The sequence below is a fragment of the Lathamus discolor genome, chromosome 2 (assembly GCF_037157495.1).
Source record: "Lathamus discolor isolate bLatDis1 chromosome 2, bLatDis1.hap1, whole genome shotgun sequence".
Classification (NCBI taxonomy): Eukaryota; Metazoa; Chordata; class Aves; order Psittaciformes; family Psittacidae; genus Lathamus; species Lathamus discolor.
Genome location: NC_088885.1, coordinates 39338165 through 39362493, shown reverse-complemented (window position 1 = coordinate 39362493; position 24329 = coordinate 39338165). Strand labels below are relative to the sequence as shown.

The 24329-nt window shown below is 39.6% G+C and overlaps 2 protein-coding genes across 9 annotated transcripts in view; one reads left to right on the top strand and one right to left on the bottom strand.

The window, feature by feature from the left end:
- The window catches only part of ARL5B (ADP ribosylation factor like GTPase 5B), a 20231-nt gene extending 14728 nt beyond the window's left edge, over positions 1–5503 (bottom strand). For 2 of the 6 annotated variants that reach the window (XM_065666530.1, XM_065666533.1), the window contains exon 1: positions 3685–3956. Coding sequence is in view for 2 of the 6 variants with exons in the window: in XM_065666528.1 (XP_065522600.1) it covers positions 5307–5385 (79 nt within the window). In the remaining 4 variants the exon portion in view is untranslated. Of the gene's footprint in view, positions 1–3684; positions 3960–5227; positions 5268–5306 lie in introns of those variants that run through there. The other 4 variants (XM_065666528.1, XM_065666531.1, XM_065666534.1 and 1 more) reach the window with 4 other exon arrangements.
- The window catches only part of NSUN6 (NOP2/Sun RNA methyltransferase 6), a 24233-nt gene continuing 5323 nt past the window's right edge, over positions 5420–24329 (top strand). The window contains exons 1-11 of one of the 3 annotated variants that reach the window (XM_065666526.1): positions 5420–5498; positions 8737–8831; positions 9570–9725; positions 11094–11173; positions 12357–12466; positions 14873–15026; positions 16572–16653; positions 17666–17785; positions 19543–19687; positions 21499–21647; positions 23413–23538. In XM_065666526.1, coding sequence (XP_065522598.1) covers positions 8757–8831; positions 9570–9725; positions 11094–11173; positions 12357–12466; positions 14873–15026; positions 16572–16653; positions 17666–17785; positions 19543–19687; positions 21499–21647; positions 23413–23538 — 1197 coding nt within the window. In that variant the 5' untranslated portion in view covers positions 5420–5498; positions 8737–8756. The other 2 variants (XM_065666525.1, XM_065666527.1) reach the window with 2 other exon arrangements.

Below are 24329 nucleotides of genomic sequence, written 5' to 3'. Positions count from 1 at the left end.
AAAACCAAAACCAAACCACTGGGCAATTTTTTTGTCAGTTTCAAAAATAAAGAGTTAGGATGCCATCAGCAAGTCACCTAGAAAAAAGGCAAAAGTCTATTTTTAAGCCAACTATTTCTCTTATAAATAAAGTACCTCTATTTCAGTTTGCACTGCTCAATAATTACTTGATTAAAGAGACAATGTATATTGAGAGAGTTGAAAGACATGGAAATGCTTACTGTCCTCCTTCTCCCAGACTTTAATCTGTGCATGGAAAAAGCACAGAGAACAGAAACCAAGAAAATTAAGTAAAGCCCTAGAAGAATTCTGACCACTACCACCAGCACCACAGAAACAAAATCCACAGAACTAAATAGATATTCCCTGATGGACTGTGCTCAGGGTAGGGCTTGTTAGCCTTCCTCTTTTTCATTAGTCATTGACTCACAGATCAGAGGCATCACCCAATTTCCTTAAACTGTTCTGCACTGAAGCTTTTCTTGTTCCATAATCCCACACATTAGTTCTGGAGAGTACATGGTAGACTGCAACAGAAAAGCAGTGCACTCTTCCAGGGGAGCAGAAGAAAGAGCTAAAGGATTTCCCCTTCTAAAAGTTCCTGCTTGTTCTGGGTTCAGCGGCTTAAACAATACTGTTACAGCTCAAACCCACGTGCTATTTTAACCATTCCATTTTCTGCCATAAGCCAGTCTGGGTTTGCCAAAATCAGCTAACCATAATCAAAATGGGCCGAAACAACTGCAAAAATTTCTGCTGCATGTACAAAGAGCTGAAACAGAACAACAGGCAGACTGAACCCCCGGAAGAAACACGCAGATGCTACCCAAGCCATAGGGCTAAAACAATTGAATACAAATGCTGGAAGAAGTCAATAGATAATATCAGTCAGCAGACAACAGGGAATGTCTTCAGAAACAGACTAGGTCAAGTTTCTTGACCTCCCTTTTCCAGTACTTTGTCCTTACCATTGGAAAGGATGGTAAGAGAATCAAACTGCAAGAGTAGTTAACAATCGTGCAAATTAATAAAATTACATTCAGTGCTTTAGTAGGATCTAAGTTACTTTCATTAAAAGGTTTTTCTGCAAGGCTGAAGGCACTCTGAACACAATTTTCTGTACATCACACATTTACTCTAACTGCACTGAACTTTAAAGGCACAGAAACAGGGCCTATTTTAAGATGTTAGTTATCTCAAGATGTGCATTTTTCAGAAAGCTACCAACACTTCTCCCTGTGAGTTAACAGTTTTGGCTCACCAGTAGATACTTCTTTAACTTTGTCCAGACATTCCTATCAAGTACCTTCCAGATTTAGCATTTTCAGCTCAGGTATTACTCACATTTACGCAAAGCAAAGCAATTAATACTTGAGTGAAATGCCAAGGATTTCCTGTTCTGTATTTTCTAGCACTTTGGCACATCTCCTCCCCCATGCTCTACTTGATGGAAGGCAGATGGCACTTTGTAAATCTTTGCTTTGTTTAACCTTTCATTTTGCCAGTATCAAATGCTTCAGACTATCAGCATAACCTACATTAGCCACAACGAACTCGTGCTATGCTCCGCACATATCAGGGTCTGTTTGCAGCTTTGAAATACTCCCTCTATATAGTCAAAATCATTGTGTGAGCTACTGAACTAGTCTGCCCAACAAGCAGTTTTATGGGACAGCCTATGAGTGCTCCAAGAAATTGTCTGGATTTGATATAACTAGAAGAGCAAGCAAATCCAACTCAGTAATTACTATCCTTTATTATTACTAATACTATTATTTAGAGGAAAATAGGTAATTAGAGAATTTCCTGCTACATGGCTCAAAAATTTAAGGTTAAATTTTCTAGGATGGAATTTCAATTTTAGCCATGAAAACAAGCTTTCCTCTCTACGGTCACCACAAGAAGAGAGGGCAAGGAAAAAACCAACAAACCAAATTGAAGAGAAGACGATCACAATACACCTCAGAAGCTTCTTACTGGGAAAAAAGCCAGATGGTAAGTATTTCATGGTACTGTCTCATCTTAATATCTTAACTGTGATACTAATTTCATTAATGGTTTAAATCTGTGAAAATTAATTTTCCTTTCAGGAATTAATATACAGTAACAAAGACGATACATTTTCCACTAAGGAAACAAAATCAACCTAATCTAACAAAAACTAAACGTGAAACTTCTCCTCTTACTTCCTTCCTGAAGGTAAACAGTGACATCATAAGGTACCAACATTAAAAAGCCACCAGAAGTTATCTCCTGATCACTTTCCTGCTTATAGACGTCTCTTCTTAGTCCTTCACAGAAGAAGTTTTAGATTGTGGTATTTGACAAAACCCAGGACAATACTTTTTCTGGAGAATAGGGGAAACCTCAAATCTTACCAAATGGGCTTTCCAATTAAGAAAAGTAAGACTCTTCAAATCAACAACAGCAACAAACTCAGAAAACTCTCTCAGAAGCCTTCAGGAATGATGTGCTTGGATGTTACATGTGCGGGAAAGACAACTGGTCTGGATCTCCCTCCCACTCCCATCTCATGAAAAGATTGTTTGATACACAGCTGTTAACATGCACACACACTGAGGTTTTGCTCTTGTATTTATAGAATTAGAATGAGTTATGTCCATGTACAATGACAAATATTAAAGAGTCACCAGGTGTACCTGCTTCCCAAAACTTGTAAAATTGTACTGGCAACAAAGTGAAGCACAAAAAACCGTAACCACATTTTGAGTAACTTTAAGGTGGGAGTAAGGCGTGCACTTGGAAACCTGATGAGAGAGCAATAACATTAACAGCAGTTTGCCTCCTTCAAACTCCGGGCCTCAATGAAAAACGATACAAACAATAAACTCCTTGACTATTTAATTTTCTAACCAAGGAAGGCTAGGTAAACAAGAATCATTAAAATAAACAACAGATAAAACAATCTTGGATTTTGATAATAACTATCGTAGCTAAGGGTGGTGGCAGCCACAAGTTTTGAACTCTGGATTAGAGTATGAGCCACTACTGCGGGGCTGGGTGCACTAGGTGGGACAGAACGGAAATCTATCCCCTTACGACCTCTTTATTCTTGGCTTCAGAAGCGATTTTCATGGGTCAGTAACCATGTTTAACTAGCACCTTTGCCAAAACACAAACAGATCTTTATCGCAAAGGCCCCAACACAAGTCTGGCGCGGGGTTTTATTTTGCTTTTGCTATTTTTTTTGATACTAAAGATAAAACTAGCATGATCTTAACAGTATACCCTGACTTCAAAACGGAGGGTCTGCAAACACAAGACCTTCATCGTACATCAAAGCTTCAGACGCTGCAACGATGACAAAAACATGCCTGAGAGGCAGCATTCACCACTGCGAACTCAGGAGCACACCGCCTCAAGGGCTGCCCGGGCTAAACGAAGTACTAGAAGCCCCCAGAGAGGAAGTCGGAGAGGAGGGCACCTCCTCAAAGAGAGAAACAAAGCGACTCCGAGCATTAGGCACCGCGGAACCGGCGCTCACGGCGCCTCACAAAGAGAAGCCCAACTTTTGTTCGGGCACGTCTTCAGCGTAAACGCGGAGGCCAGAGCAGGCCCCCAACTCCCGAGGCCCTCTCAGCCCCACGGGCGCCTCTCACCCCCCCCACAGCGGCGCGCTGGCCGCCTCACCTCCCCGTGGCTAGCTCGGACCCCCGCGCCCACCTTGGCTACCGAAGAGACTCCACAGCTTGGCGAAGATCAGGCCCATGCCTGGCCTCAGCTTCCCCCTGAGCCCCCAGGCTCAGCCAAGCAGCTGTCGTAGACTCCCTTCGGGCGGACGCAGCCCACAGCGACCCCAGGGCAGCTGCCGGGAGGGGGGCAGAGGGGCCGGGCATACAGCGGCACCGCCCCGCCTCGGCCAACGGCCTCACGGCGCAAGGGGCCGCCCTAATGCCTACACGGCTGTAGCATTGCGTCACCTTGTGCGTCATCACGTACGCCCACGACGTGGGGCTTCAGCGATAGTGGGGTAGGGGTGTGTGCTGCGGCGGCGTTGGGGTAGTATGGAAGGGCCGGGGCTTTCCCCCGGCCTGGTGGTGAGGCAGGGGAATTAGGACTTGTCCGCCAGGGAAGGGTGTTGCGGGTTATGCTTGTCCCCCGTCCGGGTAGAAGCGGCTCCGCGTTCTCCGCCCAGGTAGGGGCGGTCTTCGTTGCGGCTGGGAAGGACCTGTGGTTTTCAAGGCATTCGTTCTTTCCTGCAAAGCATTTAAAAATTGCGGTGTGTTTTTCAGTGCTGTGGTGGAGCACTTAACACACCGAAGGGGTGGAAATAGGCTGTTTTAGTACACGCAGGAACGTTTAAGCTTGCTCACGCTGGGGGCGGGGGCCACCAACAAAACCCCCAAAACAACAAAATCAGCATGTCGTGGTTTAAAGCCCAGCCGGTAACTCGGCAACACGCAGCCGTCCGCTCACACTCTTCTCCCCTTTTTCTTACCGTCCCCGGGCAGGATGGGGAGGAAAATCGAAAGAATGTAAACATCAGGGGTTGAGATAAGAACAGTTAATAACTAAAGTACAATATAATACTATTAGTAATAATAAGGGAAACAACAAGGGGAGAGAATATAAAATCAAAAGAAAACACAAACCAACAATAAACACAAATGATGCACAACACAATTGCTCATCAGCCATCGACCGACCCCCAGCCTGACCTGAGCAGCAATCTGGCTTTTCGGGTGAATTCCCCGTTTATGTACTGGGCACCGTAGGGAATACCCCTTTGACTAATTTGGGTCAGGTGTCCTGTCTCTGCTTCCTGCCAGTTTCTTGTGCCCCTCCTCACTGACAGAGCATGAAGAACTGAATGTCCGTGATTAGGGTAAGCGCTACCTAGCTACATCGGTGTGTTATCTGCACTGTTCTCAGACTGAAGCCAAAACACAACACTGCACCAGCTCTTAGGGAGAAAATTAACTCTATTCCAGCCAAAACCAGGACACAAGAAACCAAAAGCGAAAACAAACCCCCCAAATTAAACAAACCCAAAAACTCCGTCAGGAACGCTTTGTCAAGAGTTTCCTTATGAACCAAAGCTGTACACTGAACTTGTAACCCGAACTACTGCAGCGTCGCAAGCTCGCTGCCGCCCCACAAGGAGGCAACACGCCGCTCCGCCGCGGGTACCTGCCGCCTGCGGTGCGGGCAGCTGAACGCACAGCTCGATACCCCAGAGAGGGAGGAAGACATTGCAACGGCCCACCTCCCGCCGCCGAGGCAAAGCTGGCTCTGCCCGCAGGGCAGACTCCTCCGGCGGCAGCAGCTTTGAGGGCGCTGCTTACCCCGCCCAGGGATCAGGCAGGCGCGGTCGGCCCCGTGCACTAGAGTACCCCCGCCCCTCTGAGGCATGCCTGGGGCCATAGTAACAGCCAAGCCACCAACACCCTCCCGGCCTTCGAGCAAACCGTGCAGCGGCAGAGGCGGAACTTCCTGCCGCTGCTCCGGAGGAGGCGGGCTCGGCGCGGTGTGCGGCGGTAGGTGCGGGACTGGTGGTGGTGTGTTAGGGGTCAGCGCGTCGCCGCTGGAGGGCGGGACGCGGCCGGACGCGAACACAAGCGTGCTCCGTTTTTCTCTTAGCGTCCGGGCGAGGGGCCGGGTCTGTGAGTCCCTCAGAGCCCGCAGGGGCTGAGCGGGGCGGTGAAGGAACGTCCTGCTGAGCTGCGCCGCTTCCCGGCGCAGGCTCGGTTGGGGTGCCGCGCACTACCTCCCTCCAACCCCTCCCCGAGGTGTTTTCGGAAACGGGGCGGATGGGGAATGAAGGGAAAGAGCCCCCAGGTCCGTTTCCCACAGCAACGAACCAACTTTTTCCTCGTGTGGGAAGAGGTGGGGAAAGGAGGAAGTTTGAAAGTCAAATCTTGCTCCGTCTAGCTGCGTGCTGGCTGCGTTTGACAGCTTGCAGTGCTATGCATGTGGTTAGATCAAAGTCCTGGTCTGGCATCGCGTCCGCCGCAGCAGCTCGCAACAGGGGCACAGGAGAATCTGTACAGAGATGGTGAACAGGGAGTGATGTTCCTTCAAGGGCTGTCTTCTGAAGTCTGTCAAAAGCCTTTCCTGGGGCAGGGTGTACAGCACAGCAGGTCTGAAAAAAACAACAACAAGGTGGTGCAGGTTTTGAAGCTGCTTCCTGCTAGTTCTGTTTGAAGTCCAGCTCTTGTATTTGAAGAGGTATTAGATAGACTCAGTCACCAGCTTTTCTTCGGAAGTGTTCATTAACTATGGTTAAAAGATCATGCTTATGTGTGATGTCTACCCCATCTATACAGGGAGAAATGAAATCTCCTTGGTTTTATTCTTGTTTTTCTGTTGGCCCTCATTAAATTTCAGGTTTAGAAGGATAGTAGTTTCTAACGCATTATAGCTTTTCTGTTTTGGTACGAAATTTCAAGTGATAGAGATTCTGCATTATTTGTTGACATAGTTGTCTTGTTAATTTGTATCATGGTGCTAGCTGCCCTTTTATAACACATTTAGAGAACTTCATTGCAGTTCTGTCCTTTGTAGATAGTGGTTTTGACCAAGAACTTTTTTTTTTCTGACCACCTGCTGGCTCATGTTTCATGGTGGCACTCTGTGACATTTTAAAATTAGGGAGAAACAAGTCCTGTTGCCAACAAACTGTCAGGTTGGTTTTCCGTGAAGTAATTGTGAGATCATCTCAATCATTTTGTGGGATTCTGTGGTCATCATAAAATACCTATTTAATTTCCTAAAAATGTACCATCATAATGTTAGTACCGAAGTCACTGTTAGGGTTCACCATTCATTCCATTACAGTTTCTTTCTTTCAAAGGCTGCTGATCTTGGGAATCAAGCTTGAAACTTCTACCCATAAAACTGAAAGTTGCCTTTGTTTGAGCTCAAAAGTTAAGTCTAAAGATAAAAAGATAACACAAATGGCATCTTAGGGTGCATTAGAAAGGGAGTGGTTAGTAGGTCAAGAGAGGTTCTCCTCCCCCTCTACTCAGCCTTGGTGAGGCCGCATCTGGAATATTGCATCCAGTTCTGGGCCCCTCTGTTCAAGAAGGACAGGGAATTGCTTGAAGGAGTCCAGCGCAGAGCCACAAAGATGATTAAGGGAGTGGAACATCTCCCTTATGAGGAGAGGCTGAGGGAGCTGGGTCTCTTTAGCTTGGAGAAGAGGAGACTGAGGGGTGACCTCATCAATGTTTACAAATATGTAAAGGGTGGGTGTCAGGATGATGGAGCTAGGCTTTTTTCAGTGATATCCAGTGATAGGACAAGGGGCAATGGGTGTAAACTGGAACATAGGAAGTTCCACGTTAACATCAGGAAGAACTTCTTTACTGTAAGAGTGACAGAGCACTGGAACAGGTTGCCCAGGGGGGTTGTGGAGTCTCCTACACTGGAGATATTCAAGGCCCGCCTGGACAAGTTCCTGTGTGATGTACTGTAGGTTACCCTGCTCTTGCAGGGGGGTTGGACTAGATGATCTTTTTAGGTCCCTTCCAACCCTTGGGATTCTGTGATTCTGTGATTCTGTGATTCTTCTAGCATTAAAACTTCAACAGGATCTGAAATATCAAAAAAAATTGGGGGGCGGGGAGTTGTATGATGAAAGTGACAGAGAGCCTCGTATTCAAATAGAATGAATACCAGTGTTTCTGGTTTATCCTTCTTACGGATATAGTAAACCTCAGTGACAGGGGGTGTTCTCACTTTCCCTCCACTTACGTTGGTGTGAACAAACTACTATTTTTTTTTAGGAAATCTTATTTCAGACTGAAGTATGTATAGTTTTTCAATATACAGGCAATAGAGGGGTGGGCAGATACAACTCTTATAACTATTTTATTACCTACAGAGAATAATTAGAATAAAACCTGCATCAGGGCTGAACTACCATAGGGACTTTATAGCTGAGCTTTGCGGAAGGAATTAAAACAACATCTGGAAATTTCCTGTGCCTTTTAACCATGTAATCTTTCACCAGACAGCTTAAAAGTTTTCAGTAAGGATGAGCAGAGCTTCTGTTGCATTAATGCTTCACTATTCCTACTGTGAATTAAACACAGACTCAAAAGAAAACTTCTTTTTTTTTTTTTTTTTAGTATGTATGGAATAAAAAATAATTGTCCACAGTTCCCTTATTATGAGGTTTGGATAATTTTGACTATGGAGGAAATCTGTGAAGTTAAGCTTGAGAAAAAGTAATCTGACAGTGAAAAATTAGAATATTATCTGTAAAAATGAACAGATATGACGATGTAATAGAATAAGAATTTCAAAGAAGTGACTTAGAATTCTGAGTCAGAGCTAAATTCTGTGAGGAGCCTTTGTGAATTCTAGGACTAAACAGCAAGTTCTCCCCAAGGATAAGGATATCAAGGGGAGATTTAGCAGGACAGGATTTGGAGGTTGTGGCGCTTTCTTCACATTTTAAACACTGATAGAGTAGTCTGGGAAGGTATGGCTGGGAAAGGTGTGACAGTGAGGAAACCAGTAGCCTCATTATAAGGTGATTGCAAGTGCTAAACATGTTAATGAACGTATTCTGAAATGCAGTTAACAGTAGTGTTACGGTCCTATCCTGAGTGGTATTTGGATTTTTGAGAACAGTAAAATTGCATTATTAAACCACAAGTATCAGAAACTGCAGCTTAGTTTGTAATTTTATGTTACACTTATAAAACTATAGAATATGATAAAAACTGGTAAGCACATAGTTTGCCTATTTCATTTTTTTACCAGCAGATTTTAAAAACAGAAGGAAGATGTCTTTTTTCCCCAAAATCTTTTTCCAACGTGAAGTTGAAGAGTATCTCACCAAAGTGTTCAGAAACAACGAGGTATGTGAAATAGGTATTACATTAATACATATTCACTAATTGAGCACTGTTAATATTCCTTTGATTTAATATGTTGTGTGACTTCAATGCAATAAAAAAGTATCATCTCCACATTAGACACAGATTTTTATATACAGTTCTCTTTAAAATACAGAATTATTCTTTATGCCTGTTGGCTCAAAGTAATATAAAAATATTTAAATTCAGTTTAGCATAAATCTGAGACTTCAGGTTTGGACCCCACTGAAGAAATATCACAGAAAATTAACCACTTGTTAATCACATAATGTTGACAGGAAATACTCTGTTTCTGTAGTGTAGAGCCAAAAATACTATAGGCAGTCTATGAATTCCTAATGTCAGAACGCATAAATGACAGTTTTATATATTGGGGTAAGAGTTATTAATTCATAGTTTTGAATATACTCTTCCATTTTGTTACGACTACAGTATCACTGAGCTCTCTGGCAGTTACTTTCGGTACTTGCTGCAGCCTGTTTACAATGATCTTCTAATGCTACTGTTTTTCCAGCAAGTCCTTCTCAAGAAGTTTATGAGGTTTTTGGAATCAAGTCTCTAGACATAGACATTCCTCACTATTGCATACCAGACAACCATATTTCTCCATTTCTGCAGGATGTGCATTCAGTTGTTGGGTTGTTTTCTTTTTTCTTTTGCACTGAGCAAGAGGCTGCTGTTTGAATCTCTTTAATATAAAACCTCTTCTTTCACTTTCAGCTTATTACTGCTTTAGGTACACAGGAGGCAGAGAGTAAATACCAATCTCTCTTAAGTCATCTGTCTCATCCACCAGCTTTCTCAGCTGTTAGAGTTAATACCCACTTGGCCTCAGTGAAACATGTGAAAAAATTGCTGTTTGAAGAGATCCAGAAGGTTTGTGCAATTTCTTTGTTACAGCAAAAATAAGAGGGTATTTCATCTTTTGCCTGATTCTGAGAGCTTTTCATTATTGGAAACTATAACTTAATACTTGTCCACTAGTATTAACATTATGCAATCATATTGACTTCCTGTCAGGATTAAATGTAAATTTATTGTTGTGAAGTATCATCTAATACATTCAAGAAAAGCAATAACAGAGGGAAAAGACAACCAAATCTTTTTCATATGGCAGATCCAAACCTTAGGTAGGATTGGGGTACTACTGTATTAAATACTGTAAAGGCATTATAAGTTTAGATAAGATGGTACAAAGAGATAGAAACTGTAGTTCAGTATGCAGTGTTCAGCATGTTTAGAACACTTTAAGATTAAAGGAGAATGGCTTTATGTCTAATCGCACAAAATGTTCAGGAAAATGAGAAAATCTGCATGTTTTAGAAACTGAAGCCAGAGTGATGCCTTGCAGCTGTATTTTCTGGCTTTTAACCTGTTTTTAATCTTTATATGATTTCCTGGACTTTTACTTACCTTAAACGTTTTTTTTTTTTATCTGATAATATGTAAGGCATTATGCTTAAGAAGTAGGTTACTTTGAAACTGTATCCTGTATCTTCACTCTGTCTAAACAGATCCAGTTCTTCTTTAAGTAAATTATTAATATTAGTGGGAGTACAGGGAGTTACTGTATGACAGGAGCCAAGACATTTCTGTGCTGCAGAGGCAGTTGACAGTATTCTGCTGGCTGGAATGGTAATGAGTTACACTAATTTTAGCTTGATTGTAGAAGTCTGAAAATGGGTATTGCAGTATGGTATTTTGCTTCAAGGGAAAATGCTTTTCTGAAAACATAATTAAGACTGGGTTTTGACAAACTTTTTGTTTTGAAATGTTGTATTAGAAAAGGAAGCCACATAACAGTTTTTAACAAGAGTATGGTCATGGATTGTTTTCTTAAGAGAAAATACTTACTTATATGATACAAATTAATTTATAGTTTTGTATGCTTTAAGTTTATATTTTAGAAGGCTCAGGCGAGAAGACATCATCTTTTGAAAGTGATAGGGTTATGAGTGTCAAAACACTGTTCCACTCCCTGAAGTAATTTCTCAGTGAGTCCCGTTGTGGCCTTGTTATTTCTCAGTTTATTAAATATATTAAATGTCTTTTACACCAGTATTTTTAACATGGAGTGTCTCCTTACATGCTATTACCCAGCCTCTCTTTAACTGTTTCATTACTTTGGGGACATTTTTTTTGTCTGCTACAGCTATAAATTCAAATGCAAAAGTAGTTTTCAGTCTAATTAAGTATTAGATTTTTTTAGTGTTGCTTAATAATTATGTTTTTTTAATGAAACAGCAATTTAAAGGACTATGTATTCCAGTTCTTGAGCACCCGAAACTCCAGGACATCTTATTAATTCCTGTCATTGGACCCAGGTTTGAAATTTTCCAGTCTTTTGGCTTGTTATAACTCATATTTCACTTACAGATTTCATGTTTTTACATATAGATGAAACACAAGTTTGTTCATATTAAGACCTAGTGGACAGTCCATACCCTAACCAGGTGAGAGATTTAGGTCTTAAAATATGTAAGAAAACAGAGAGAGAGTTCTCTCCTTATTGATGAGAGCTTTTATATGGAAAATATAACATCAAGTACATCCTATCTGGAAAGCCAGCTAGGTGGCAGACAGGAGAACTAAGCTTTTGCAGTGGAATATGAACTATAGCTACATACAGCCAGGGTTTTCTTCCACAAGAATCAAGTCCAGAGCAGAATTTAGGGAGACTGTATCATTAATCTGAAAGGATTCATCAATCAGTTTTATCCCCTACTCAGTGATTATTTGTTCTTTATTCTTAAGATATGTTTGGGTATTTCCCATGATGCGTTTGTGTCTGCTCCTATGGAGTTTCTTGACTGTTTAGTTGAATTCATTGATGGGCCTTTTATTTAAAGCATTTTCGTAATGAAGACTAACATGCTTAAGATTCTGTTTATATCATGATTAGGTAGAGATTCATAACAGTTTGTAAATGTTATAGGCTCTAAAATAGCATTTAATTCTTTTATTTGTTCTTTGTCAATTCTCTTTTGTAGCATCTTTCTCTGAACATTGTTTTATTTATATTAATACGTTTATATTTTAATAAGTTTGAGTGAGTATCTTGTTCACAGTTCTTACTGGTGTAGTTCCTAGCACCTGGCTACACATTTACTATAGAAACATTTAGCAGTTGTTAAACACAAAAAATTCGCTAATTCACTTTACAGTCATCTGGTCTAGGAAGGGATAGAGGATTATTTCTCCATCTCAGTATAAATTATTTGTTTTCTAGTGTCATGTTCATAATAGTGGCAGAATGTGCCAGAATATGTTTTATTTTGAGGATTGGTTTCCTTCTTGGCTCCTTCCTTTGATTCCTCTGGGACTAAAATAATTCTTTTCAATGTAATACGGGATAGTTAACTATTATTTCTATTATACTGTGACAAAACCAGTATCTATGAACTAGATTTCACTTGCAGGGTATTTTTTTTCAGGTATGCTTTCTCTCTTTCTTTTTTTTTTTTTTTAATTATTTTATTTAAACTGAACTACATTTTGTATTTTTAGGCGAGATTTAAAAAGACATGCATCTGAAGTCATTGTTGGAGCCCAGTGTGGATATGCAGTACTTCGAGGAGCACATGTTTATGTCCCTGGAATCATATCTACCTCAAGATGTAAGAATTCTATAATACACCAATTTAAGTTGTAAAGGGGACAGAAAAAATGTCACCGCTTGATGACAGTTTCCAATAAATAGTGACATTTTTCTTCCTATTCACAGTTGCTTTTTCCGTATGTAATTCCTAGCGGAAGTTTTAGTTGTCAAGGATTTCAGTTTCTTATTCTCATTTGAAAATAATTTTAAAGAGCATGTTGAAAGTAAAACACGTCTTTTTAAGAGAGTTTTGTAATACTAAACACTTTCAATGTGAATGTGCAGTAGAATAAACCCACAGAATTTTGCCACTTGCTGGTCTTGTAAAAAAGAAAAAAAGAACAAAAGGAATGCCACAACAGATACATCTGGATGATAAATTCATGTATGTTGATTATTTCATAGATACTACTTCCAGATATATTATTTTTTTTATTCAGTCACAAAGACACTTGCCTTCATGATCCTGTCAGATTCTAAGTTACAGATCTAAAAAAATAGATTTTTTTAAAAATCCATTGGCAATTCATTTGCTATTGTTTATGTGTGAGAGATCTAATAAAAATTGTCTATTGATGAGAAAAAGTTTCAATTTTAATGGCAGATTCTTAAGAAATGGAAATTTTCGTTTCAGTGCCTGATGGGCCAATAGAAAAAATCTACATATGCATGCTTGGTGTTCAGCAGCTTATTTCTTTTTTATTTAAAGGTCAAATTAACTTTATGTGAAATCAGTATAATTTTGGATGATTCACCTCATTATTCTATTGTGATGAGATCTACTAGTCATCATGGTTCTTATTATTAAACAAAGTGAGTCAGGAAACCATTTATCTAGCCACTTAACTTCATTCCCTATTAGCAAAAAACCTTCAAGAAGTTTTAAGCATGTGCTTAATTCCGATTCACTGAACAGGGATGTTTTTCATTCTAGGAAATGATAATGAAATAAGTATATTGCCATGGCAGTTGTTGAAACTGCTTATTTAGACAACCTCATAAATATTCAAATCCCCCGTTTGAGTCAACTAGCGATTTATCATAATTGCTGCATGTAATTATGCATGCAACATCAATTCAAAGAAAATAAAGGATACTATAAAACTTTAGGAACACTTCAGGGGAATTGCAGATAGCAAAATAAAATAAAAGGACATCCTACATACTTGAGACCAAATATAATAAGGCCGTATTAAGCACAGATGGTCTAAATAGGGAAAAAAAAGAGTACAGCAAGAACACATACTTAATCACTGAACTTGAAACCCAAATGAGGGTAAACTAATTATCAGAGGGCTTTGAATTTAATTTAACTAATCAGACTCTAAGCTTTCTGTTTATAGAATACCAATACAAGCTACAAAAAGCTTAAGAGCCATACACAATATTAATGCATTTCAAAACCACGATTGTCAGAGTGAAATAAAATCCTCTATGTTTGAGTACTGCAAAAAATCACTGGCAAAAATGCTTGATGGAAGAGTTAAATTGCTGCAAGGTTTGTTCAGTGAAGTTTAAGCAGACCATAACTGTAGGCTGTTGTACAGTTCAGAGTTGTTGGGAAACTGAACTGCCATTAGTCTTACTTGTCATATCTTCTTGTTGCTTTGGCTAGCCTGACATGTCAGAAATATAATTTTTAAAAATTATTTATTGCTGACAGTGGAGACCTTTATTTTTAAGCTTTTTTTTTTCAGCCAGTCAGTGCATAGAGCTTGCTTACTATTATAAAAAATCACCTAAACCCATCTTTCTTTTCCATCTATTTTTATTCTAGCTCAGAAAGTTTGTTAAAGTCCCTAGGCAACTGTTAAAATTTGGTGTATATTTACATACTTTACTGTTCTGAAGGATTTAATTCCAGGTGTAAAACTCTTTTAGAGGATTATTGAGAACAGCAGTTGCCTTAGAACGAAGAGAGCACCACCAGAAAAATTATTTCAACAAGAATATATAATCATTTGTATCAGAACAGTAGTTGCAGAAAAAGCAGCTATAGCTATGTCGTACCTAGATTATTGAGACATCATTCGACAAATTTAATATTACTGCCTTTGTACAGTAAGTGTATTTGATGCTTGCAGGCTTGGAGCATACACAGAGGACTGAATCCTGAAGAGTGTGCTTAGAACTTGTAGGTGACCATGCAGTGATAAAAAAACCTCTGAAGATTTGTCTGGTCTCTTTAAGAACAAGACACATGGTCTGATTTGTAACCTTGTGTCTCTCAATAGCTCTCGTCATTTAGTAGCCATTGTTCACCATGTACCCTTTCAAATCTTAGTCTTTTTGTTTGAAGACATTAAGAAAGTTTAAAGTTTGCTATGGTATAGGAGTTGAAGTAATATTCTACTGAAAAACCAGAATTATTTGGTCACTACAGTCTTGTCAAGTATAATATTAATTTCAAAATTTCTTTGTGCAGTTCTGAAAGCTGGAGATCTGGTCTCTGTGTATTCAGATATTGAAGGGAAATGTAAAAAAGGAGCCAAAGAATTTGAAGGAGTCAAAGTTTTCCTTGGAAATGGGATTTCCGAACTGAGTCGCAGTGAAATCTTTAGTTCAAAGGGCCCATTAAAGTAAGTCCATAGTAACTGCAATCTACACCTATAAATTTGCAAAGGGAAGGAAGATAGGAAGACATTTTGAAATGCTCAGTACCACTTATAAAACACAAGGTGGCTTTCACTGAGACCTGTGTTACATGTTGGGATTTCCAGTAATTTTTAGGAAGTGTTAGTTTCTGGGGATATAACAGAATTGTGCCTCCTGCTGTCTTCTGTAACTTCGCAAATAAGGAAGCAGTAGTGTGGTGGCAATTCTGATTAAAATACTACAAAAGTACTGAAATGTGCTAAAGTATTAGAAGACTCAACATTTAGTTTCAGGGTAGTACCAGATACCAGTTTACTTGAGAGGCAGGAGAAGAGAAATAAGAGCCTTTTCAGAATTTATGTAGGATATGACTTCCATAATGTAGAACAAACAGAAGTGACAAACATTCTCACTATGGAAAAATTGCATTTCAGTAAATTGTTCTGTATCAACAGAACAGTTAACCTGTTTGGAAGGAAGAGAAGTGCAGCCTTGCCATTTTCTCTCATCTCCTAAAAATATTTGTAAAGGCTTTCTTTGGTGGAGCAGGGGACAGAACATAAGGTCAGAGATCTTAAAAAAAACCAAACCAACAAACAAACATTTGCCAAGGTAGTTGCCTATTTCAAGATTACTTGCTTTTCTCTTTTGTTGCCAAAGCATGCGGTTTGTTCTCTTGTCATCTGAAATACTAAGGTATGCTATATTAAAATACATATAAAAAGCAGGGTAGAAGAGCATGGACATTAAATTAATGACCAAGACTTCACATCCTGAGGACAAACTACAAATGGTCTAGTTAAAAAAAAAAAAATAATAGAAATTACACTGTCAGAGAATTTCTGATACATTAGAGCTCAAATATAGTAGAAGTAGTGGTAGGATGTACCTGTTGACTTGATGACTGGGAGTGGCAGCATGTAACACAAAATCTGGTGTCTGAAAGTTTGCTTTCTCCTTGTATATCTTGTTGGCCATTTTCTTTTTGTCTTAATGAACTCTCTGTGAGAACTTCAACCATATTTAAAATTTCTAGGTTGCTTCTAGGCTCAAACCTTTGTGTTGCAGGCAAATCAATATTCCTGTAAGGTTTTTGAAATAGCATTTCTTTAGTTATTGAAATCTGAAATCTCAGACCAATCTAGGAAAATGGAGGAAGACCTAAATGAGAAATCATTTGCCAGTTCCCTAGTGCATACATGGCTAGCCAAAAGCAGTTATGGCTTGAAATTAACACAGTCTGGTTTAATGCATTTCTTTACATTATCAAGGCTTGGATTAGATCTCAGTTTGTCTTGTGTACAAAAAATAAAAATTTGCTTTTACAGCTATTTCCAATTTATAACATAGTACCTTTTTTGTTCTGGTTTACCCAACTTAATGATGTAATTTTTCTTAGTTGATTTATATATGTTTTCACTTTTGTGAGATTATTGTTCCAAGTTTCTATTTGTAAGCATAATGATTTTAATTGAATACTGTTATAAATAATAAATCAGAGTAGTTGATTTTTTTTTCATGTTTTTCAGTGGGCTGGGCATAAGAATGGTAGAACCAGTCTACCTTAGTCCTTCTTTTGACAACGTGCTCCCTAGTCAGTTGTTTTTACAGGTATGTTTATTACAAAAAGTAAAGTCTGTACTATTTGCAGAATCATGAATATTCTCTAATACTTTACAAATGTGACACCTAATTCACTCTTTGGGTTTAAAGAAAACAAACCATTTAGAATGAAGTCAGTAACTGCGTGTTTAACAATACCGCATCTGAGATAAAGTAAGGGACTTCAAAGTGACTTAAATACTCACTTAAAATTCTTTTTGCAAAGATACTTCTAGTAACTTTCAGTTACCACTATTGACTGGCCGCCAGCTGGAATTTGTGCCACTGTTCACAACCCTTTGTTCCCGCTTTTTTGACTTGAATTTGCCATGTGTGAGGTGAATTACTGTGAATTTTTTTAACACTGTGGCATGGAACTTGAAACTGTGCTAACCAAAGACAGCACATAGTAAAGACAACTTTAAAAGGTTTTTATATCTTTTTGTTGAACCAAGTTAGAAGAGAATCTTTCAGAGCATTGCTATATTATGTAAGATGCAATACTGTGAACAGCTACTGCATATTATTTCTCTTCAATGCATCTGTTGTGTTTATACCATTAATAGCGCAGTTCAGCTTCTCGGTACCTTAATTCAGCAAGTTTAAACTCCTGCCTATTGATCTTACTATACTACACCAGTATGTTCATATAGTAAATGTTCCAGTAAATACCAGTGTAAAATAATTGTAATATACAGAGCTGCTCAGGGTCTCTGATAGTATCAGCTTATTTTATTTTGACTTTTAGCACTATAGTCTCCATAGTCATGAACCCTTAAACTTCAGTCATAGATATTCATATAAAGCTTTAAATAAGAAAAGAGCCATTGGAGATTTCTGAGCCATACTGTCTCTTTTATGTAGTTCATTTTCTCTAGGGATCTGACAGCAGTATCATAGGTATCTTCACTGCTGAATGAATTTTTGTTTCAACAAGTCTGTCATTCCTTAATACAAGACTTGATACAGGACATAAGGTTTGAATTCTCCCTTATTTGTTGTTTTGGGGTTTTTTTGATAGAACTTGCCTTCTGTGGTTGTGAGCCATATTTTAAACCCTCAACCAGGAGAGAGAATTTTGGATATGTGTGCTGCACCTGGAGGAAAAACAACTCATCTTGCAGCATTAATGCATGATCAGGTAAGAGAAGACTCTTGTCTTCCAGTTTGTTCTTTTTTTCTGAGAGTCTCTCAGGAGAAGGAGTTGTCTCTTTCTATCCACAGTACAGCGCATGTGTAGCAAATTCACCGTTTTAGCAACAGATCTAACTTCGAAGCACAATCAGTTGTTAGCGTGAATGCACAATAGGTTGAACAGTGATAGGTGAGAAGCAGCAGCAGCAGCACAGCTGGCAACTAAGTACTGCACACCCTCTTGCTCACTTCTCTACATCTCCCGAGTGGGGTGGGGAAGAGAGTTGGGAAAAAAGGTAAAGGCCCATGGGTTAAGAACAGCTTAATAACTAAAAAGTCATTACACTGTCTGTCTTAGTTGTATTACCCTTCCATAAGCCTCTAGAGAGCCATCACCAAATAGAAAAAGTTGTCATGTTTTCTCAGCAGGTTCTGTTTGTTATAGCCAGTCTAGTAGAAGATTTTGGCCTTTGGGGTTTTCTTGAAGATGGTACTTCTGTTCTGGATTTTACTGATGCTACTTTTTACTTTTCTTTGTGCTTACAGATTTCATCTAGCAGATAGTGGTGTGTGTCTGTTTTGATTTATCTTGGGAGAGGAAAAGAGAAATCTTGCACTTACATAAAATGAATAATGCGTAATTGTGATTCCTCTCCCCCAACATCTAAAATTTGTTCTAGTATTTACTGTATTTCCCAAAGTAACTCGAGTGACAACTACTGCAAATCTAACAGTATATTGAGCCTGAGCAAGCCAGAGGCATGGATGTGGGCCTCCTCTTCTCAGCAGTGAGCTGGATGTAATCATGTTTCCTACCATCTCCGTGCAAATTTAAAATCCGTTGACCTATTTTACTGTGCATTTGAGACTTCTACCTGCTTTTAAATGATTACAATTTAACCTATTTCCCAGCAAAACAGTACAAAACAAAAACAAGCAAAAAACCCCACTTGCCATTAGTCACAATATAGGCTCCCTTGGGGAGGAACTATGCCAAGCATCTAGTGCCAGTCAGAATGCACACAGCTTCAGACAAGTGTCTAGCCTGATGGGGATATCAGGTATACCTGGAGTATTGTGTGCAGTTCTGGTGTCCTCAACATAAAAAGGACATGGAACTGCTGGAACAAGCCCAGAGGAGGGCCACGAGGATGATCAGGGGACTGGAGCACCTCCTGTATGAAGACAGGCTGAGAAAGTTAGGGCTGTTCAGCCTGGAGAAGAGAAGGCTGTGTGGAGACCTCATAGCAGCCTTCCAGTACCTGAAGGGGGCCTATAGGGATGCTGGGGAGGGACTCTTCGTCAGGGACTGTAGTGACAGGACAAGGGGGAATGGGTTAAAACTTAAACAGGGGAAGTTTAGATTGGATGTAAGGAGGAAGTTCTTTCCTGTTAGGGTGGTGAGGCACTGGAATGGATTGCCAAGGGAGTTTGTGAGTGCTCTATGCCTGGCAGCGTTCAAGGCCAGGTTGGACAGAGCCTTGTGTGGGATGGTTTAGTGTGAGGTGTCCCTGCCCATGGCAGGGGGGTTGGAACGAGATGATCTTGAGGTCCTTTCCAACCCTAACTATTCTGTTCTATTCTATGATCATGGAACATACGGGTGAACAAGGACGATGGGAGTGTGGGTTTAAGAGTAACAAAATTCTGTAGGGAAAACTAAGCTTCATTCGTTACACTGCTCATGGCAGGGGGAGGAAATCAGGAACTTCACATCCATTTAATCCCTATGCATTTGATGAAGAATTAATCTGTTTTTTTCAGGGTGAAGTAATAGCCATGGACAAGATAGCTAACAAGGTCAAAAAAATTAAGCAGAATGCTGAATTGCTGCAGTTGAATTGCATTAAGGCTTTTTGCTATGATGGAACAAAGGCACTTTCAGTTGAGAAGATTGAGGGTGAACAAGGTAAAGTAACTCGGATAGTAGCTTTTTGAAGAAAATAGTAAGGTTTTGCACTAATAGTATTAAAACTGCCACAGGTCTGCAAGTCCTTAAAATCTTGGCAGATACCTAAGTTGCTTTAGCACTGTGAATTCATTTATTTTCTAGTCTTTTGTGATGATCAGCTTCTCCATGAAGCAAATACAAACCTTAAAACTATCTGTCCTTATCACAATCTAACATGCTCAAAGGAAGTGCATTTCTTTCTCAAAGACTGAAGAAGCTTTAAACCGTCTTTCATGGTAATGTTTAACCCCATGCTCTGAAATGATTGACTTAGTCTTGAGACAAAAAAATATTTTGCAGAATGGCTTGGCTTTTCTGCCTTAGAATCCTCATTTGTAAAATGGGTTATTAATACCTAACTCCCAGGAGTGCTGCAAGGTTTAGTTCATTGATGTTTGTTCAGCTGTTCAAGGGAAAGTTCTATAGAAGCACAGTGTATTATTTTAAGTTCATTTAATTTGCTTTTCTGAAATGCTGTATTTATGATACTGGTTCTGTTCCCATGATGGAATGATTTAAATGGTATCTTCTGTCTTGATTATTTTTAGTTTGTTGTGCAAAGTATGCTGTTCTTTCTCACTGTGTATTATCCCAGTCACTGGTTAGCCTAAATAGGAATCAGGTTGCATAATTCACCTTCACTGTCTCTGTGCCTTACTGTTATTTCTGCTTTGGAGGAATAAAGGTACTTTCCTAAAAGTCTTTCTATGAACATAAAATATTGTAGGTAGTATGTAGCACTTACACTGATGAACAGGAGCTAGCTGTATTACTGAGAGATTATGAAGGCTTTTCTGTACATCCCTGCAAGTAAGACATGGCATATTTTGAACGTTTTAGTAATGGATCAGATGTAGATAAATACACTCATTTTGCAGTGCTAGAAGAAGCTAGCTAGCAGCCGTGTGGTCAGTCACTTGTTTTCACTTGTAACCTAGCTCGAATATTTGAGGAACAGAAGGAAGAAGGGAGGTAAAGCATATATGTATGTCTCTCTTCCTCATTAGATACACACAGATACACATATGGAGCCATTTTTGTCTTGGTGATGCTGAGCTGAAGCGTCTCTCTAACCCTAAGGTGATAGAAACTTTTGGGCTGTTGACTCAGTGGGATTCAGATGAAAGGATAAGCTCTGCAAACAGAAGTTACATATTCCCTTATCTATCCAGGTGATATTCAAAAATTGTTGTCTTCACAGTCCTTGTTTACTGAATTGTTCTGCTGTGGGGACAGCACATGTCACACATTAGAACATGCAATATTTCATGTTATTTTGAAGTGCTTTATTTCTACAGAAACATATGCATTGCAAGAAATAGTTATTATATAGACAGTATTATTATTGGCTGCCTTAATTGCAGACTTCTCTGAGTGAAGATTTGCACACTTGGTTCAGTTATGAGCTGACTGTGGTTCATTGCAGCCTATATGTACAACTCTGTAGCCAGCACCTCTGACCAATCATATTTCAACATTTTGTTTGATCTTTTTACATTTTAATTATTTTATAATTATTAAGTTAAGGTTAAAAAAATCTTATTGCCTAAAGAGATCATGTATTGTTTGAGCTCACAGAACTAACACTTTTTGGTTTTCTGGAAGTTGAAATCTACCACAAGCAATGCTGAGACTTCTCTCCAGCTGAGAGACACTATCATCTATAGCATAAATGTTATATAGGTACAGTAACAGCAACAGCTTGTCCTTATCTATGGTGAAGTCTCAAAGTAAAAACCAGCCACATTTTACGTTACTGCTTTTTACAGAAGGACCTCCATTCTTACCAGAGTCATTTGACAGAATTCTCCTTGATGCTCCATGTAGTGGGATGGGGCAGAGACCAAACATGGCTTATACCTCAACTTTAAAGGAAGCGACCTCTTTCAAACCACTACAGCGCAAGCTTTTCACGGTGGTATGTATTAATCATTGAGTAGATGAGCTAAATTGACCATAAATGCTTTTGTGACAGAAAACTTCATACTGAAAAACGGTACCTCATTTTCCCTGCCTTTTCAACAGTTAAGTAAAGAAGTGTTAGGATCCAGTTAACCTCTCAGCTCCACCATATCTGCTACGCGAAATCAATTCATTGGAGCATGGGAAAGGTATATGTAAGTTATAGTAAATATAAACCTTTGTATTCGCGGGGAAGTGGGCACTTCAAAAGGGAGAGCCACTGTGCAGGATGAAGTGGATAGGTTGGAAGAGTGAGTTAACAAGAAACTTACGATGTTCGGCAAGGACAAGTATAAGGTCTTGCACCTAGGAAAACAAAATCTAGGAGCTGGGATCTGCCTGGCTGGGAGCAGCTCTGTAGAAAAGGGACCTGGGGGTCCTGGTGGACAACAAGCTCAGTATGAGTGAACAGTGTGCTGCTGCAGCACAGAAAGCCAACAAGATGCTGGGTTATATCAACAAGAGCATCACCAGCAGAAGGTCATTGTCCCACTCTACTCAGCACTTGTCAGGCCATACCTGAATACTGGGTTCAGTTTTGGGCCTTGCTATGCAAAAAAAGATGTGGACAGGCTGGAAAGAGTCCAAAGAAGGGCTGCAAAGGTGATCAAAGGATTGGGAAGCTACCCCATGAGGAAAGGCTGAGAGAACGGGGTTTTTTCAGCCTTGAGAAAAGGAGGCTCAGGGGAACCTTATCACCATATTGTGGAATTTACAGGGTGACTACAAAGGAGCTGGAGATACCCTTTTTACAAGGAGTAAAGTGGAAAAGCTGAAGGGTTTTGGGTACAGGTCTTGTACAGGTCTTGTCTTTTGGGTACAGGTCCTGGGGAGATCTTGATTGAACATAATCAGCCATTGGAATAATCTTGTCAGGCAAGTGGTGGACTCCCCAGTGTTGGACTTTAAAGATTCAGCTGGGCAGGCTGCTGATCCATCTAGTCTAGGTCATGCTTTGCCAGGAAAGGTTGGACCAGCTGATATTTGAAGTTTTTTCCAACCTGGTATTCTATGATCTTTTATTTTTTATTTAATTCCTTCAGTTTCATCACTTTTAATTTCTAGTAAGTCATGGAGCGGGTTAAAGTCTGTCTGCAGGAGCACAGACTCTTGTAAGTTCACTGCATAGAACTCCCGTGCAGTGGTGCTGTGACGTTCTCTATGAGATATGGAGTACAAAGCCAAGAGGCCGTATTTTTCATGCTGGTAGAGATGTGCTTGGGCTGATTCTTAAAGACAAGATTTCATGAAGCTTGTCTAAAGCTCAATTATATGTATTCAAAGGGAAGCACAGCTTGAAAAGCAGCATATCTGTAGCTTCCATGCCAAATATGTGGAAACAGTTGACATCTAATATCGCTAATAAAAATACTGTGTATACATGGTTGGCAGCAGGTGATGAAAACAGAAGTAATTTGTCTGGGATGTGCAGAGCTGTACAAAGGACAGATCTTACAAGATGAATCATCACAATGGCATTAATAAACTGCATGAGCTATAATGCTGGTTTGGAAAGAAGAATCTTTGTAATCCATGGGATCCTTTACTGCATTTCCTGAGAAGAATTAATATCCTAATGCCTATCTCAGACAGAAAGGTTTGAGTTTAATTAAGTGCTAAGTTTTCATATTATACCTTAATGGTTTCTTGGTTAGTGTTGCTTAATATGAAAGGTTTTGCATTTAAAAATAAGCTGAACTATTGTTTATTTCTCCCTGTAGGCAGTGAAATTGCTGAAACCAGGAGGTGTTTTAGTATATAGTACATGTACAATTACACTCTCTGAAAATGAGGAGCAAGTTGCTTGGGCCCTGAAAACTTTTCCATGCCTCCAGCTTCAGCCACAGGTAATAGTATTTTTCAGGGTATTTCACATAATCCAGTGAGCTTGTTTTGGCACTGTGAAGATACACGCTATATTTACTATCAATAAATCTTTTTCACTGCAGACAATTTTAACTGCTGTGGATAGAAATAACACAAGCATTTCTGAGGCTCTTTCAAATATATTTTCATGTTTAATTTAGCTTCATTTAGGGATCGTTAAGTAGTTTCCCACTGTGTGCCACGGTTTTGATTTGTACCAGTCATTTAAAACACAAAAGGGACAAGAGATAGTTCAGACAGGGTAAAAAGTTCTCTTGCATATAAAAAAAAAAAGTTCTTTAATGCATATATTTTGTTCTTCTGCACATTCGCAGAAGAGGTGAAAAATTTTTTATTAATGGCACTGAAGTAGTGAAGACTTGCCTAAAGGATGGGAGATAAGTGGAAAGAACCTTGTGTTTTGAGGAAGGAGGATTTAATATGTATGGGAGCTATTTTTGCATTATGTAAAGGAATGAGGGAACAAATTTATTTCAGGCTCACTGTCCCAAGAATGTACCTTGTAATTTTCTGAGTTATTGTCTACCATTAATAAGTAAGTCTAGGAGGAGGTAATATATAGGGAGATAGTAGAAAGAACTGGCTGGATGGCCACACACAAAGAGTTGTGGTCAATGGCTCGATGTCCGGCTGGAGACTGGTAACGAGTGGTGTCCCTCAGGGATCGGTGTTGGGACCGGTCTTGTTTAACATCTTTGTTGCTGACATGGACAGTGGGATTGAGTGCGCCCTCAGCAAGTTTGCTGATGAC